Source organism: Pantherophis guttatus, chromosome 17, assembly GCF_059756535.1.
Source record: "Pantherophis guttatus breed Tessera chromosome 17, ASM5975653v1, whole genome shotgun sequence".
Lineage (NCBI taxonomy): Eukaryota > Metazoa > Chordata > Lepidosauria > Squamata > Colubridae > Pantherophis > Pantherophis guttatus.
The window spans coordinates 2,450,471-2,464,695 of NC_142079.1; the positions used below are offsets into that span (position 1 = coordinate 2,450,471).

Here is a 14,225-nt window from a genome sequence, read left to right on the forward strand (position 1 = left end):
CTTCGGACAGCGCTGGCTCTTCGGCAGAGGTGAGCTTCAGCAGGTTCTGACCAGTTCTGGAGAACTGGTAGCGGAAATTTTGAGTAGTTCGGAGAACCGGTAGTAAAAATTCTGACTGGCCTCGCCCCCATCTATTCTCTGCCTCCCAAGTCCCAGCTGATCAGGAGGAAATGGGGATTTTGCAGTAACCTTCCCCTGATTGGGGAGGGAATGGAGATTTTACAGTATCCTTCCCCTGCCATGCCCACCAAGCGACGCCCACAGAACCGGTAGTAAAAAAATTTGAAACCCACCACTGCTCTTTGGCTTTGAAACGGAGATGAGCACCGCCCCCTAAAGTCGGGAACGACTAGCAACGTATGTCCGAGGGGAACCTTTACATTTTACCTTTTAAAGCCGCCATAGAGTGCAAATAGGCGGCAATATAAACCTCCTAAATAAACGAATAAAATAAATAAAATGCAGAGAATAGTGCCGGTTCTCTGAGCCCGAGTCCCCCTTCTGGAGAGCAGGAGGGAAGTGGCCCTTGGGGAAAGGTGAAATCCATCTCTTCGCCTCCCTGCAGTCTGCGTGGAGCTGGACCTCCAAAACCTGGCTGTGAACACCATCCTGCAGTCCCATCGCATCAACGACATGGAAGGGGCCTCCAGCCTCTGCATCAGCTTCGACGTCATCCAGCAGGCATCGCTGGAGGACATGGTCACGGGCAACCAGGCGGCCAGCGTCCCCGCCAGCTACGACGAGGCCGCGCTCTGCTCCAACACTTTCAGGTGAGGCTTGTCCCTCCGGCCTTCCAGGGGGATAAAGAGGCAGCTTCACCTGGGGAGTGTAGAACGAAGGATTTCTTCTTTTTCTTTTTTCCCCCCTCCCCTGTTCCTACACAGGATCTTGAAGAGTCTGGTGGTGGGCTGGGTGAAGGAGATCACGCAGTACCACAATGTCTATGCTGACAACCAGGTGATCCACTTCTACCGCTGGCTGCGATCCCCGACCTCCCTGCTCTACGATCCTGCCTTGCACCGAATGCTCCACAGCATGATGAAGAAGCTCTTCCTGCAGTGAGTCCTTTCCTAGGCAAAGTCGACTAACATCTGTTAGGCCTAAATGTTCTCTTAGATTGGCAGCTGTTAGATCTAAAGCTTCCTTTAGACTGGCATCTCTTAGGTCTAAAACTTCCCTTAGACTGGCATCTGTTAGCTCTTAAGCTTCCTTTAGACTGGCATCTCTTAGGTCTAAAGCTTCCCTTAGACTGGCTTCTGTTAGCTCTTAAGCGTCCTTTAGACTGGCATTTGTTAGCTCTTAAGCTTCCCTTAGACTGGCATTTGTTAGCTCTTAAGCTTCCTTTAGACTGGCATCTCTTAGGTCTAAAGCTTCCCTTAGACTGGCTTCTGTTAGCTCTTAAGCGTCCTTTAGACTGGCATTTGTTAGCTCTTAAGCTTCCCTTAGACTGGCATTTGTTAGCTCTTAAGCTTCCTTTAGACTGGCATCTCTTAGGTCTAAAGCTTCCTTTATGTCAGTCCTGAAGCTTCCTTTAGACTGGCATCCATTAGGTCTAAAGCTTCATTTAGACTGGCATCTCTTAGGACTAAAGCTTCGTTTAGACTGGCATCTCTTAAGTCTAAAGCTTCCCTTAGACTGGCATCTGCTAGCTCTTAAGCTTCATTTAGACTGGCATCTCTTAGGTGTAAAGCTTCGTTTAGACTGGCATATGTTAGGTCTAAAGCTTCCTTTATGTCGGGCCTGAACCTTCCTTTAGACTGGCATCTGCTAGATCTAAAGCTTCTTTAGACTGGCATGTAGCAGAGAAAAGATAGAAGTATATTACATTTACCTCCTCCAGGTTGGTGGCAGAATTCAAGCGGCTCGGTTCCGTGATCATTTACGCCAATTTCAACCGTATCATTCTGTGCACCAAGAAGCGCCATATCGAAGATGCCCTGGCCTACGTCGAGTACATCACCCACAGGTACGTCCGTCATGGAAGCAAGTTGGCACGGCTCTGGCCCAGGTCCATTGTTAAGGAAGGGAGATTGATAAGCGACTGTGAAAAACAGATAATGGTTTGTGCCCCATCATGCAATTCACTAAAGGGGAAAATTCGGGACAACTCCTGGAATTTCTCCTTGGATTCTAGAATCTGCTTCCCTACCTTGGCATTTTGGAGAACAGAAAAGTTTTTGTTTGGGCTTCATCCTGAACAATTGTGTTTTCTAGAACAAACCAGCAGTTAAATTTTGTTAAAAAATAATTCCTTGGCATTCAAAGTGCAGAAATCTGTGTCACATCCCCCATACAATCACCATAGGTCAGACAAGGCATCAATAGTAAATTATGATTGATTGATTGATTTAGTTTGACTGATTTAGTGGACCGTTCAGAAGAAGGAAGGTCTGCTGATTGTGGACATGTATAAAGTACCAAAGGTACGTCTGGACCGGGGTGAAATCCAGCAGGTTCTGGAAAACCTAATTCTGGCTGTACACCGCCCTGAGTCCTCAGAGAGAAAGGCGGTATATAACTTGGAAATAAAATAAATAAATAAAACCGGTAGCGGAAATTTTGAGTAGTTCGGAGAACCAGCAAATACCACCTCTGGCTGGCCCCAAAGTGGGGTGGGAATGGAGACTTTGCAGTATCCTTCCCCCAGGAGTGGGGTGGGAATGGAGACTTTACAGTATCCTTCCTCTGCCACGCTCACCAAGCCACACCCACAAAACACACCATGCCCACAAAACCGGTAGTAAAAAAAAATTGGATTTCACCACTGATCTGGACACATAAAAGATCCCTCCAGCTTTACACCTATTCATCAAAGGATGTATCCCGAGTCTTTTATGCCTTTGGGGTCCAGGCTGTGGTCGCCAGCTTCCCCTCTTACCGTCTCTCCCACCTCCCAGCTGCAGCGGTCCCAGAACAGCCAAGAACATTATTCTACCATATATATATAATATAAAGAACGGTTGCAGGAACTGGGCATGTCTAGTTTGATGAAAAGAAGGACTAGGGGAGACATGATAGCAGTCGTCCAGTATCTCAGGGGCTGCCACAAAGAAGATTTGGGGGTCAAGCTATTCTCCAAAGCACCTGAGGGCAGGACAAGAAGCAACGGGTGGAAACTAATCAAGGAGAGAAGCAACTTAGAACTAAGGAGAAATTTCCTGACAGTGAGAACAATTAGCCGGTGGAACAGCTTGCCTCTAGAAGTTGTAAATGCTCTATCACTGGAGGTTTTTAAGAAGAAATTAGACAGCCATTTGTCTGAAGTGGTGTAGGGTTTCCTGCTTAAGCAGGGGGTTGGACTAGAAGACCTCCAAGGTCCCTTCCAACTCTGTTATTCTATTCCATTCCATTCCATTCTCTTCCCGTCTTCGCTGCCTCCAACACTCGTCCCTTTGTTATGCAGCCCCTGTTTTTCCTACCCTTCTCATATCTCCCCAGCACTTTCCCGGAAGCATTAGTGAAATCGTGATTTAATGGACTCTTATCTGCTATCTCGAGGGGATGTCTCAGCTCAAGTTGTCTATTGCATTGACGTCCAATTATATCAAGATTTATGTTGTTATGATGGGTCGCACAGCCAGCCAGACGTTCAGACTGGATTTTTATCCGTCTATCAAGGGCTTCCTAAGAACCTGGGATAGACAGATGTTTACCTACACGCAAGTGTCAAGTCACATCTTCCAGTTCTTTTTTTTTTTTTTAATTTTCAAAAAACGTTTATTAAAATTTAAAATATTAAAATACTAATGCAAATACGTCTGTAACAAAAATACACCCACAATAGTTGTACAATTCAACGTCGTTCCAACAGTACACAAATCTTAACTCTATTCATATATTCTCAGATATTCCTTCTTGATCAAATATACGTAAACACAATTCATGTCTTATTTTGATCTATATATTTGCAGTTTTTATTTTCTGTCCATTGATACCAGTTTTCCCAGGTTGAGTAATATTCCGAGTCTTCCTTGTTGTTTAATTCTTCTTGTAATTAAATAACAAGGAACACATCTTCCAGTTCTTAACTGGTGTTGTCCATCAGATGCATCAAGTTCTTCTCCAAAGCCTAGGATGTCATAATGTATCGGCGTAGAACAGGTGACTTACGACCACAATTGAGCGCAAAGTTTCCGTTGTTAAGTGAGACATTTGTTAAGTGAGTTTTAATATCGATTAAATAAAATCCCAAGAGCTACTAACTATTGTTAATGTTAAATCACTGACTATGTAAATAAGTATAATGTAAATATATATCTAGTGTGATTGTAAGAGTTATCAAAGATGTTATAAAAGATAGAAAGATAAAGTAGAAGAGTTGAATATAAAAGCAGAGTATACGTGCAGATGTAGAAGGCTGTAAAAATAGTATATATTGTTATGTTTGTCTTGTTTTTTACTGTGTTTTTGTCTTTTTTCCTTTTTCTGTTTTTAAATGTAAAAATGTTTAATAAAAACTATTTTTTTAAAAAAAGAGCTGTGGTGGCACAGTGGTTACAATGCCGTATTGCATACTAACTCTGCCGACCGCCAGCAGTTCGATCCTGACCGGCTCAAGGTTGACTCAGCCTTCCATCCTTCCGAGGTCGGTAAAATGAGGACCCTACTGGGGGCAATAGGCTGACTCTATAAACCGCTTAGGGAGGGCTATAGAGCACTGTGAAGCGGTATATAAGTCTTAAGTGCTATCTTTTTCCTTCCAGCATCCATTCAAAAGAACTCTTCCACTCGCTGGCCATTTCCTTTTCCTGCTGCTGGGAGTTTTTGCTGTGGATGGACCCCACCAATTATGGGGGGATCAAGGGCAAAGTACCGACCGAGACCCACTGTGAAGAGGTAAAGGGCCAACAAGGAGAGGGCCACTGGTGATCCCGTGAAGGATTTGGCTCTTCACACAGGGTTAGGGTCAGGAAGCAAAATGATAGCCCCTTTTGGGTCGTTGTTGCTTTTGTTGTTGTGGGAGCTTCATCACTGGAGGCTTTCAAGAAGAGATTGGACTGCCATTTGTCAGAAATGGTGTAGGGTGGTTAAAATTCGAACACGGTTAGAGGAAATGACACAACAACATATTGACTTAAAACCTGAACTGTTCCTATTGGGTATCTTACCAGAGAAATACAGTAAAGAAAATACATACTTGATCATACATGTTAGAACTGCGGCGAGGATTGTATTTGCGCAAAATTGGAAAGCAGAGAAAATCCCTACAGAGGGAGAAGTAATTAAGAAAATATTGGAATGTGCAGAAATGAAATAGATTAACATTGGCAATTAAAGAAAAAGAAGAATTGGGAGTATTTTAAGGTATGGGGGGCAATTTTATCAATGGTTAGAGAAGAGATATATATGAAAATCAATACAATTAAACATTTGGGGGAAAATGTTGTAATGAATTGAATGAATCTGGAAAAGCAAGATGGAAATGTAGTAAAAATGGGGAGAAAGGAGGCATAAAATGAATTGATATAAACGTAAGAAATTTGGAAAGAATGTTATAATAAACGAAAATATAAAGATGTGATAGAAATACAGTAAGACGATGGAGGAGGAAGTAGAGGACACAAAATATGTACTCAGATGACACTCTGAATGATTAATGATGCGTTGTTTAAAAAAAAGTTTTACAAAAAAAAATGGTGTAGGGTCTCCTGCTTGGCCAGGGGGTCAGACTAGATGACCTAAATCAAATAAACCAAACCAAACCTACAAAGTCCCTTCCAACTCTGTTAATCTACTACCTAAGGGGCAAGAGAAAGGAAAAACACAAGAAGGTTAAATTGGGGGAGATGCCATTGTGCAGGGAGATCAACTTTTGATTGTCACTCATTTCAATACAGGCGACGAGGAGTAAACAGACAGCAGAGGTAGCCAACGATGAAGAAGAGGAGGAGGAAGAAGAAGAAGAGGAACAAGAAGGCGACTTAGGAGAAAACAGCATAGAGAACCGTCTGGAAAACAACTGGAACATCATGCAGTATTTGCCACAGGCAGCTTCCTGTCAGAATTACTTCCTTATGATTGTGTCCGGTAAGTTTCCGCGGATGTGTGCGTTTCACAATCTCAGCATCTGGGCACTGGCCAAAGGTCCACTTCTGAAGAGGCCAAAGCAAAAGTCCAGAATCCTCGCTTCAGTCCTGCCACATGTGCTCCCAACGGTTCTTGGGAGACCCCCTTCCTCCAGATGGGATTCCTGGAAGGGGTTTCTGGGCCCATACAGAGCAATTTAGGAATGCTGTAGGGCACTGGAGTCCTTCTGGATTTGCAGCGTGCATTGTGCAAGGCTCCTCCCAGGTCTCTGGAATGTTCCGAATGGGAGCGTTTGTTCCTGGATCAATCCCTGCACTTTTCTTGGCGAGGTTTTTGGGGAAGTGGTTTGCCATTCCCTCCTTCCTAGGGCTAAGAGAAAATGTCCGGCTCAAAAGTCACCCATCTGGCTTCGTGCCTAAGGCAGGATTAGAACTCCCAGTTTCTAACCAGATGCTTTACACCAAATTGACTCTAGTAGTAAAAACATTTTGTTATAAATCTGTTGTGGATCTGAACGTTATTGTTGGCTTCTGTTGTTTCCGCTGTTCCTTTCTTTAAGGTTATCTCTCCTGAGGATACTTTGAAACGGGATAAATTAAATCAACTAAAGCACATGATAGAAAATGCTGGCAGAATGCTCTTTAACCATCGCCTTTAATTTAAGATTAAAACAATAAAATAAAATTCAGCGGGGTAGATTTCTTAGCAAGACGGTGCAAAAGCAGTAGAAAATTACAGACTTCGAATCTGTAGGGCCTCGTTGATTTGACACACATTTCAACAAAATCCAATACAACACAACACAACACAAATCCTGGTCACGGGGTTTGCCAAGTTTTTGTCTGTTTCTGGCCAAAAAAATAATAGCCATTCGAGAGAGTGGATTTGTATTTACAACTGCGTGCTTCGCTTCGTGACCAAGTGATTCAGGCTTACAATTCTTTGATTGCTTAACTGCTGCAAAAAATAAAAAAACCCGGTTCTCATCATGTGGTGAGTCCTCAATTTACAACGTCCACGTCTTAACGACCACAATTGCAGTCCCAGTTGTGGTTTCGGGCAGTCGACCTATATATTCCGACTTCCAGAAGAGGCAGATGGTTTGAGGAAGGCGGTCAAATCATGGCTTGGCGTTTCACCCTTCTGCCTATTTCTTCCCAGCCTACATCGTGGCTGTTCACCACAGCATCAAGGAGGAAATGCAGCGGAACATCTCCGGAGGCACTCCGGTCAGGAGGCGACCCAGCAGCCAAACCTCCCAGGAAGCTGTAGGGGAGACGGGCACTATGCCAGGTGAGTGCTCGCAGGCTCCCTCCTCCCATCTGTTTGGCCAAGTGATAGGCAGTTGACCAAAGAGAGTTGGTTCTTTAAGCATTTGAAGACAATGAACATGATTAGGGGACTGGAGGCTAAAACATAGGAAGAACGGTTGCTGGAACTGGGCATGTCTAGTTTAATGAAAAGAAGGACTAGGGAGATATGATAGCAGTGTTCCAGTATCTCGGGCTGCCACAAAGAAGAGGCAGTCAAGCTATTCCCCAAAGCACCAATAGAATAGAGTAGAGTAGAGTAGAGTAGAGTAGAGTAGAGTAGAGTAGAGTAGAGTAGAATAAGGAATAGAGTAGGATAGGATAGGATAGGATAAGATAAAATAGAATAGAATAGAATAGAATAGAATAGAATAGAATAGAATAGAATAGAATAGAATTCTTTATTGGCCAAGTGTGATTGGACACACCAGGAATTGGTCTTGGTGCATATGCTCTCAGTGTACATAAAAGAAAAGATACATTCATCAAGAATCATAAGGTACAACACTTAATGATAGTCATAGGGAACAAAGGCAGGACAAGAAGCAACGGATGGAAACTAATCAAGGAGAGAAGCAACCTGGAATTAAGGAGAAACTTCCTAACAGTCAGGACAATGAACCAGTGGAACAGCTGGCCACCAGAAATTGTGGGTGCTCCGACACCGGAAGTTTTCAAGAAGAGATTGGACAGCCAATTTGTCCAGAATGGTATAGGGTCTCCTGTCTAAGCAGGGGATTGGATTAGAAGACCTCCAAGGTTCCTATCAACTCCATTATTCTATGTTCTAAATGTTTAGGGTCTCCTGCTTGAGCGGGGAGTGGGTTGGACTAGAAGACCTCCAAGGTCCCTTCCAGCTCAATTCTGATTGATTGAACTTAAAACTCTGTCTCACCTGGACAGAAATATCTTCTGCACCCTGAAGGATGCACAAAGTGTGGAGCTTTTGGTTGGGTTGTCCTTCTCTATGCCAGCCGTATAGCTCCCCATCATTGATGGCCGTGTCTGCTTGCTTCCTCCCTTCTAGGCGCCATCGCTTTCTCGCAGGAGTACGTCTCCAACGAGCTGACCCAAAGCTTTTTCACCATCACTCAGAAGATCCAAAAGAAAGTCACGGGGTCTCGCCACACCACAGAGCTCTCCGAAATATTTCCCTCCCTGCCTGGCTCACATCTGACGCTCAACAATCCGGCGCTGGAGTTCATCAAGCACGTCTGTCAGGTGAGGGGAAATCCCCTGGGAGCTGTAGCCTTCATGCAGAAGGAGGAGGAAGAGGAGGGGGCTGGGATGGACCGAGCAGTAAAGGAAGTGAATATAAAGATGAAACCGGAAAGTCATCATATGCATGAAGAATTCTGTGCGGAAATGTTGCTTACTATCTTTACCGCGTCTGGAGCTCTGTTAAGAGGCAGACGAAAATTCCACGGGGGAAGTTTCCTTTAGTCTTTGAAGGCGGAAACTCTCCCCTCCCGTCTCCTCCTTGTCTTCGCTAGTCCTGCTGATATCCTGAGCGCAAGATAAAAATGCCTCCCTCCCTGAAGAACCGTCCTCTCTTCCCCAGGTGCTGTCTCTGGATGCCAACATCGCCAACCAAGTGCGGAAGCTGAAGCGGGACCTCCTGCGTCTCATCGACGTGGGGGAATTCTCCGAGGAGGCCAACTTCCACGATCCCTGCCGCTCCTACGTCCTCCCGGAGGTCATCTGTAGAAACTGCAACTTTTGCAGGGACCTGGATCTCTGCAAGGATCCTGCTCTCTTTCAGGTACCCTACAGATCCCCTGCTTGCCACCTGGTGCCGCTGCTTGTCTCCCCTGCCCCTCTTCCCTCCTTCCGGGAGTTGCTGTTTAGGTGCAGGACACAAGCGGGAATCCTAGACTCCTCCAGGGTTTTCGAATTAATCTCTCTTTTTCTCTCGGGTATTTCATGCCTCAAAATCCAAGGTAGACAAGTTCCAGTGTCTGCAATTGATGGAGGATGTGGGTTGCCTATTCCTGATCTTAGATACAGATACAAATTAACAGAGTTTGAAGGGATCTTGTAGGTCATCTAGTCCAACCCTCCTCCCCCCTCAAGCAGGAGACCCTACACCATTTTTGACAGTTGGCAGTCCAGTCTCTTCTTCAAAGCCTCCAGTGATGAAGCTCCCACAACTTCTGAAGGCAACTTCTGTCCCATCGGTTGATTGTTCTCACTGTCAGAAAATATTCTCCTTATTTCCAGATTGAATCTCTCCTTGTTCAGTTTCCATCCATTATTTCTTGTCTGGCCTTCGGGTGCTTTGGAAAGTAGCTCGACCCCCTTCCTCCTCTCTGTGGCAGCCCCTCAAATATTGGAAGACTGCTATCCTGTCTCCCCTGGTCCTTCTCTTCACTAGACTAGCCAGGCCCAGTTCCTGCAACCGTTCATCGTATGTTTTATTCTCCAGTCCCCTAATCATCCCGATTGCTCTTCTCTGCATTCTTTCTAGAGTCTCCACATCTTTTTTATAGTGTGGTGACTAAAACTGGATGCCGTACTCTAGGTGTGGCCTTACTAAAGCTTTATAGAGTGGTATTACTACCTCACTTGATCTTGATTGTATCCCTCTGTTAATGCAGTTTAGGATTGCATTGGCTTTTTGGCTGCCACCGCACACGGCTGGCTCCTATTGAATTGGTTGTCCACTAAGACTTATCCATCCGTTATTGCAGGGGTCCACAAATCCCAGGCCGCAGCACTCTACCGAGCTGTGGCCTGTTTGCAACCGGGCTGCACAAGCGGCAGAAAGGCATGTGTGCATGCAACTCAACTTCTAAGAGTGGCGATCCGGCGCATGTCCACACATGCGCGCAGCTCCACTTCGCAAGCCGAGCTGCGCGTGCATGCAGGCGCATTGCCACTCATGCAGCCCAGTTCGCCAAGCCACAAAAAAATAGGGACCGCTGCTTGATTGCGCTCTCGTTCCCTGGCCCTTCCTTCTTCCATGGTTAGTGAGCTGTTCCCCTGCAAATCCCCTCCCCTTCTTTCTCCTTCAAAGCCCACCCACGGTCCTCCTTCCCCTCTTCCAGGACAACTCTCTGCTGCCCAGCTGGCTGTGCTCCAATTGCCAGTCTCAGTACGATTCCGACGCCATCGAGATGGCCCTGGTGGAAGCCCTGCAGAAGAAGCTGATGGCCTTCACCCTGCAAGACCTGGTGAGGAGGGGTGGGGGACATGCCTCCCACTAGATAGGAGCCCCCCCCCCCCACATGGATGGCTCTGAAACACCCGACTCGCCCCGCCTGCCCGCCTTAACACAATCCATGTTTAGCAAGTAATCCTGCGAGGCGGAATAGCGGATATTCTGTAATATACAAACCACGTTTCTTCCCACCTTTAAACTCCATCACAACACACCCTGTTTTAGGATGGGGGGTGGGGTGGGTGGGGAGAATTTGGAGGTGCAGAAGATGAAGAGGCTTCTTGGAAAACCAGAAAGTCATTTATTTTTTATATATATATATATATATATATATATATATATATATATATATATATATGTATGTATGTATGTATGTATGTATGTATGTATGTATGTATGTATATATATATATATATATATATATATATATATATATATATATATATATATATATATTTTCTCCCGAAGGACTCAGGGCGGCTCACAACAATAAGAAACAGAGAATACAAAAGTGAAAAGACAAATTAAAGAAGAATATCCAATAAATAAGGTTAAACGTGGGAATATACCAATTCAAATTTAAGATTTAAGAATTTAAAAAATTACAAAATCAAACTTTGCTGCAAACTTTGTGAAGCCAGGCCATTCTCCGAGGGATCTGGAGCAGAGCCTAATCCGTTTGTGTCTTGCGTGTTTCAGGTGTGCTTGAAATGCAAAGGTATTAAGGATACTCACATGCCCGTCTACTGCAGTTGTGCTGGGGACTTCGACCTCCTGCTCCCCACCAAGGTAGAGTCAACCCCACTTCCTACCTTTTCCCAGCCTCCCTCCCTCCCTCCCTCCCTCCCTCCCTCCCTCTCTCCCTCCCTCCCTCAGGTCCTTGACTTCTGCCCTTCCCCTGATGGGTGAGAAGCCCCTTCCTTGGCCAGTCTCTTGCTGGAGGGTTACCCACAGTGCTGAAATCCAATTTTTTTTTTACTACCGGTTCTGTGGGTGTGGCAGGGGAAGGATACCGCAAAATATCCATTCCCTCCCCACTCCTGGAGGAAGGATACTGTAAAATATACTGCAAGAGCCTTGGTAGTACAGTGGTCTAAGGCACCCTGTTATTAACACAGCTGCCTGCAATTACTGCAGGTTCAATTCTCACCAGGCTCAAGGTTGACTCAGCCTTCCATCCTTTCTAAGGTGGGTAAATTGAGGACCCAGTTTGTGGGGGCAATAAGCTGACTTTGTATAAATATACAAAAGGATGAAGGCTATTGCTTAGCACATTGTAAGCCGCCCTGAGTCTCCGGAGAAGGGCAGCATATAAATCAAATTAAAAAAAAAAAAAAAATCTCCATTCCCTCCCCACTCCTGGAGGAAGGATACTGTAAAATCTCCGTTCCCTCCCCACTCCTTGGGGAAGGATATTGCAGAATCCCCATTCCCTCCCCACTCTGGGGCCAGCCAGAGGTGATATTTGCCGGTTTTCCGAACAACTCAAACTACCGGTTCTCCAGAACCTGCTGGATTTCACCCTTGTTGCCCACCTTCCCCTTCATTCTCTCTCTCTCTCTCTCTCTTTCCTCTCGTATCCAGAGCTTCCTGGATCACTTGAAGGTTTTCCAGGGCATCGCTCAGCATTACGGAATGACCCACTTGCTGGAGAACGTTCAGTGGCTGCTTCAGATGAATCCTCAGCTTCTCTCCTGAGAAGAGCCCCCTCGATCCTTTCGGGCAGAAGCAACCCCCAAGGTGCACAGGTCTCCTTCTCGGCCCAACTGTGACGTCCTTAAGGAGAGAACTGCTGGTGTAGGCAGCTGACGAGGAAGGCTTCACCCCGGGGAGCAAAAGCTACAAGCCTTAAGGTTGTCCTTCCTTGCGTGGAAACATCAAGAGGAGAATTAAGGCCTTGTGAAGAAGAAGAGATAATGGTGCCTCTGTCAGAACGAGGCTGAAACTCAGCAAAGAAATGCGAGGAGTATTTTTGGGGGGGCTCCTTGTCCCCTTTTTGCAGGCCCGGAACAAACTTTGGATTACGGGGGCGTTTTTCTGCCCAGATTTTACGCTGTTTTTATTTTGACTTTGGGTTGGTTTGTTGTTGTTGTTTTTTTAAAAAAAAAGTTTGTGCTATAAAGAATTCTTTCAAACCAGCTTTTGCCAATATATTTAATAAATAAAGTTGACGCTGCCTAAATCCAAATGAATGAAGCAGATAAATGTGCAATAAAGAAACAAACAGCCGGACAAATGGCTCAACGTAGAATTAACAGCTTTGGAAGGGACTTTTGAGGTCTTCTAGTCCAACCCCCTGTTCGAGCACGAGACCCTTATTCCCATTTGGGACAAACGCCAACTTCCGGCGATGGAGCGCCCACAACTTCCGGAGGTAAGCTAACTGATTAATTTTTCGCCCTTTCGGGCAATTTTTCCTTAATTCTAGGTTGAATGCGGTGGTGAAATGTACTAATTAGTTAACTCTTGGTGGTTTTCCTGCAGACATTTCATGACCCAACTAGGTAGCATCATCAGTGCTAGAAGGGAATGGGGTTTGCAGAGAGGAGAAGGAGAAGGAGGAGATGAGGATTGTGGGGTCCTCCACGCTCTCTGAGCTTACTTGTTTTCTTGCAGACGTTTCATGACCCAACTAGGTAATATCATCAGTGTTAGAAGGGGAGGGTGGGGTTTTCTCCCTGTTTATATACAAGCAGTAAACATACAAAGCCCGGGGACTTTGCTGCAGAGCCCTGGATGAATTCGCCTTTAATGTCGTAAGCCGCTCGAGAGTTACCTCGAAACAAGACGAGCAGCAAATGAACCTGAATAATGAAAATAAATCTGTCAGTCTTTGTGCCAGAAGTAGCTCATCCAGACTCCACCTGTCTCCTGACAGCTTTGGGCCCAGCCTCCAGATCCGGATGAACGTTTGATGCCAGGTTATAAATTTCACGTGGCAAAATAGCCCTCATCCTCAAGCTTTCAGATTCGGGTTAATGTCAGGGCTCCAAGTAACATACACCCCCCCCAAACGAAAGAAAACTCCAAGGCTTGAGTTTCCTCAAAGTTCCATCTTATTAGAGATGTCATATTGGCACATCTGGGAAAACCCGAATCTGAAAGCTTCCGGGTTTCCCCCACCCAAAGGAAAGTCCAAGTCCCTTTCCCCTGCACCCACAAGTCCCATCACATGGTCCAATCAATGCACCGTCCCATCTGGAGATGCCTCCCAGTCACACCCCTCCAGGTGCAGGGCAGAATGTCCTTGACTCTCAGAGAAAAGAATGTTATTTTGACTACATATCTCCCCAGCTCCAGACAATCTCCCCTCCCAGTTTCCCACAGCACTAAATGTGGCAGGCCTGAAGTTCCAATGCCCAAAATAGTTTCCAGGCCTGACAATGAGCCACGGTGGCGCAGTGGTTAGACTGCAGTACTGCAGGCTACTTCAGCTGCCTGCCGGCTGCCTGCAATTTAGCAGTTCGAATCTCACCAGGCTCAAGGTTGACTCAGCCTTCCATCCTTCCGAGGTGGGTCAAATGGGGACCCAGATTGTTGGAGGGCAAAAGGCTGACTCTGTAAACCGCTTAGAGAGGGCTGGAAAGCACTGTGAAGCGATATATAAGTCTAAGTGCTATTACTATTCCTTCCTCTCTCATTCCCTTTCTCTTTCTCCCTGGTGCCGCAGTGGTTAGAATGCAGTATTGCAGGCTAACTCTGCCCGCTGCCAAGAGTTCGATTCTGTA

General features: G+C 45.7%; 1 protein-coding gene across 1 annotated transcript in view; it reads left to right on the plus strand.

Moving 5' to 3' along the window:
- POLE (DNA polymerase epsilon, catalytic subunit) overlaps nucleotides 1–12,685 on the plus strand; it is a 51,564-nt gene extending 38,879 nt beyond the window's left edge. The window contains exons 39-49 of the mRNA XM_060691873.2: nucleotides 566–770; nucleotides 885–1,058; nucleotides 1,841–1,966; nucleotides 4,704–4,836; nucleotides 5,838–6,027; nucleotides 7,189–7,320; nucleotides 8,365–8,558; nucleotides 8,899–9,099; nucleotides 10,385–10,510; nucleotides 11,197–11,286; nucleotides 12,082–12,685. Of these exons, the coding sequence (XP_060547856.2) occupies nucleotides 566–770; nucleotides 885–1,058; nucleotides 1,841–1,966; nucleotides 4,704–4,836; nucleotides 5,838–6,027; nucleotides 7,189–7,320; nucleotides 8,365–8,558; nucleotides 8,899–9,099; nucleotides 10,385–10,510; nucleotides 11,197–11,286; nucleotides 12,082–12,195 (1,685 nt within the window). The 3' untranslated portion in view covers nucleotides 12,196–12,685. The remainder of the gene's footprint in view (nucleotides 1–565; nucleotides 771–884; nucleotides 1,059–1,840; nucleotides 1,967–4,703; nucleotides 4,837–5,837; nucleotides 6,028–7,188; nucleotides 7,321–8,364; nucleotides 8,559–8,898; nucleotides 9,100–10,384; nucleotides 10,511–11,196; nucleotides 11,287–12,081) is intronic.
- Nucleotides 12,686–14,225: the final 1,540 nt, after the last annotated feature.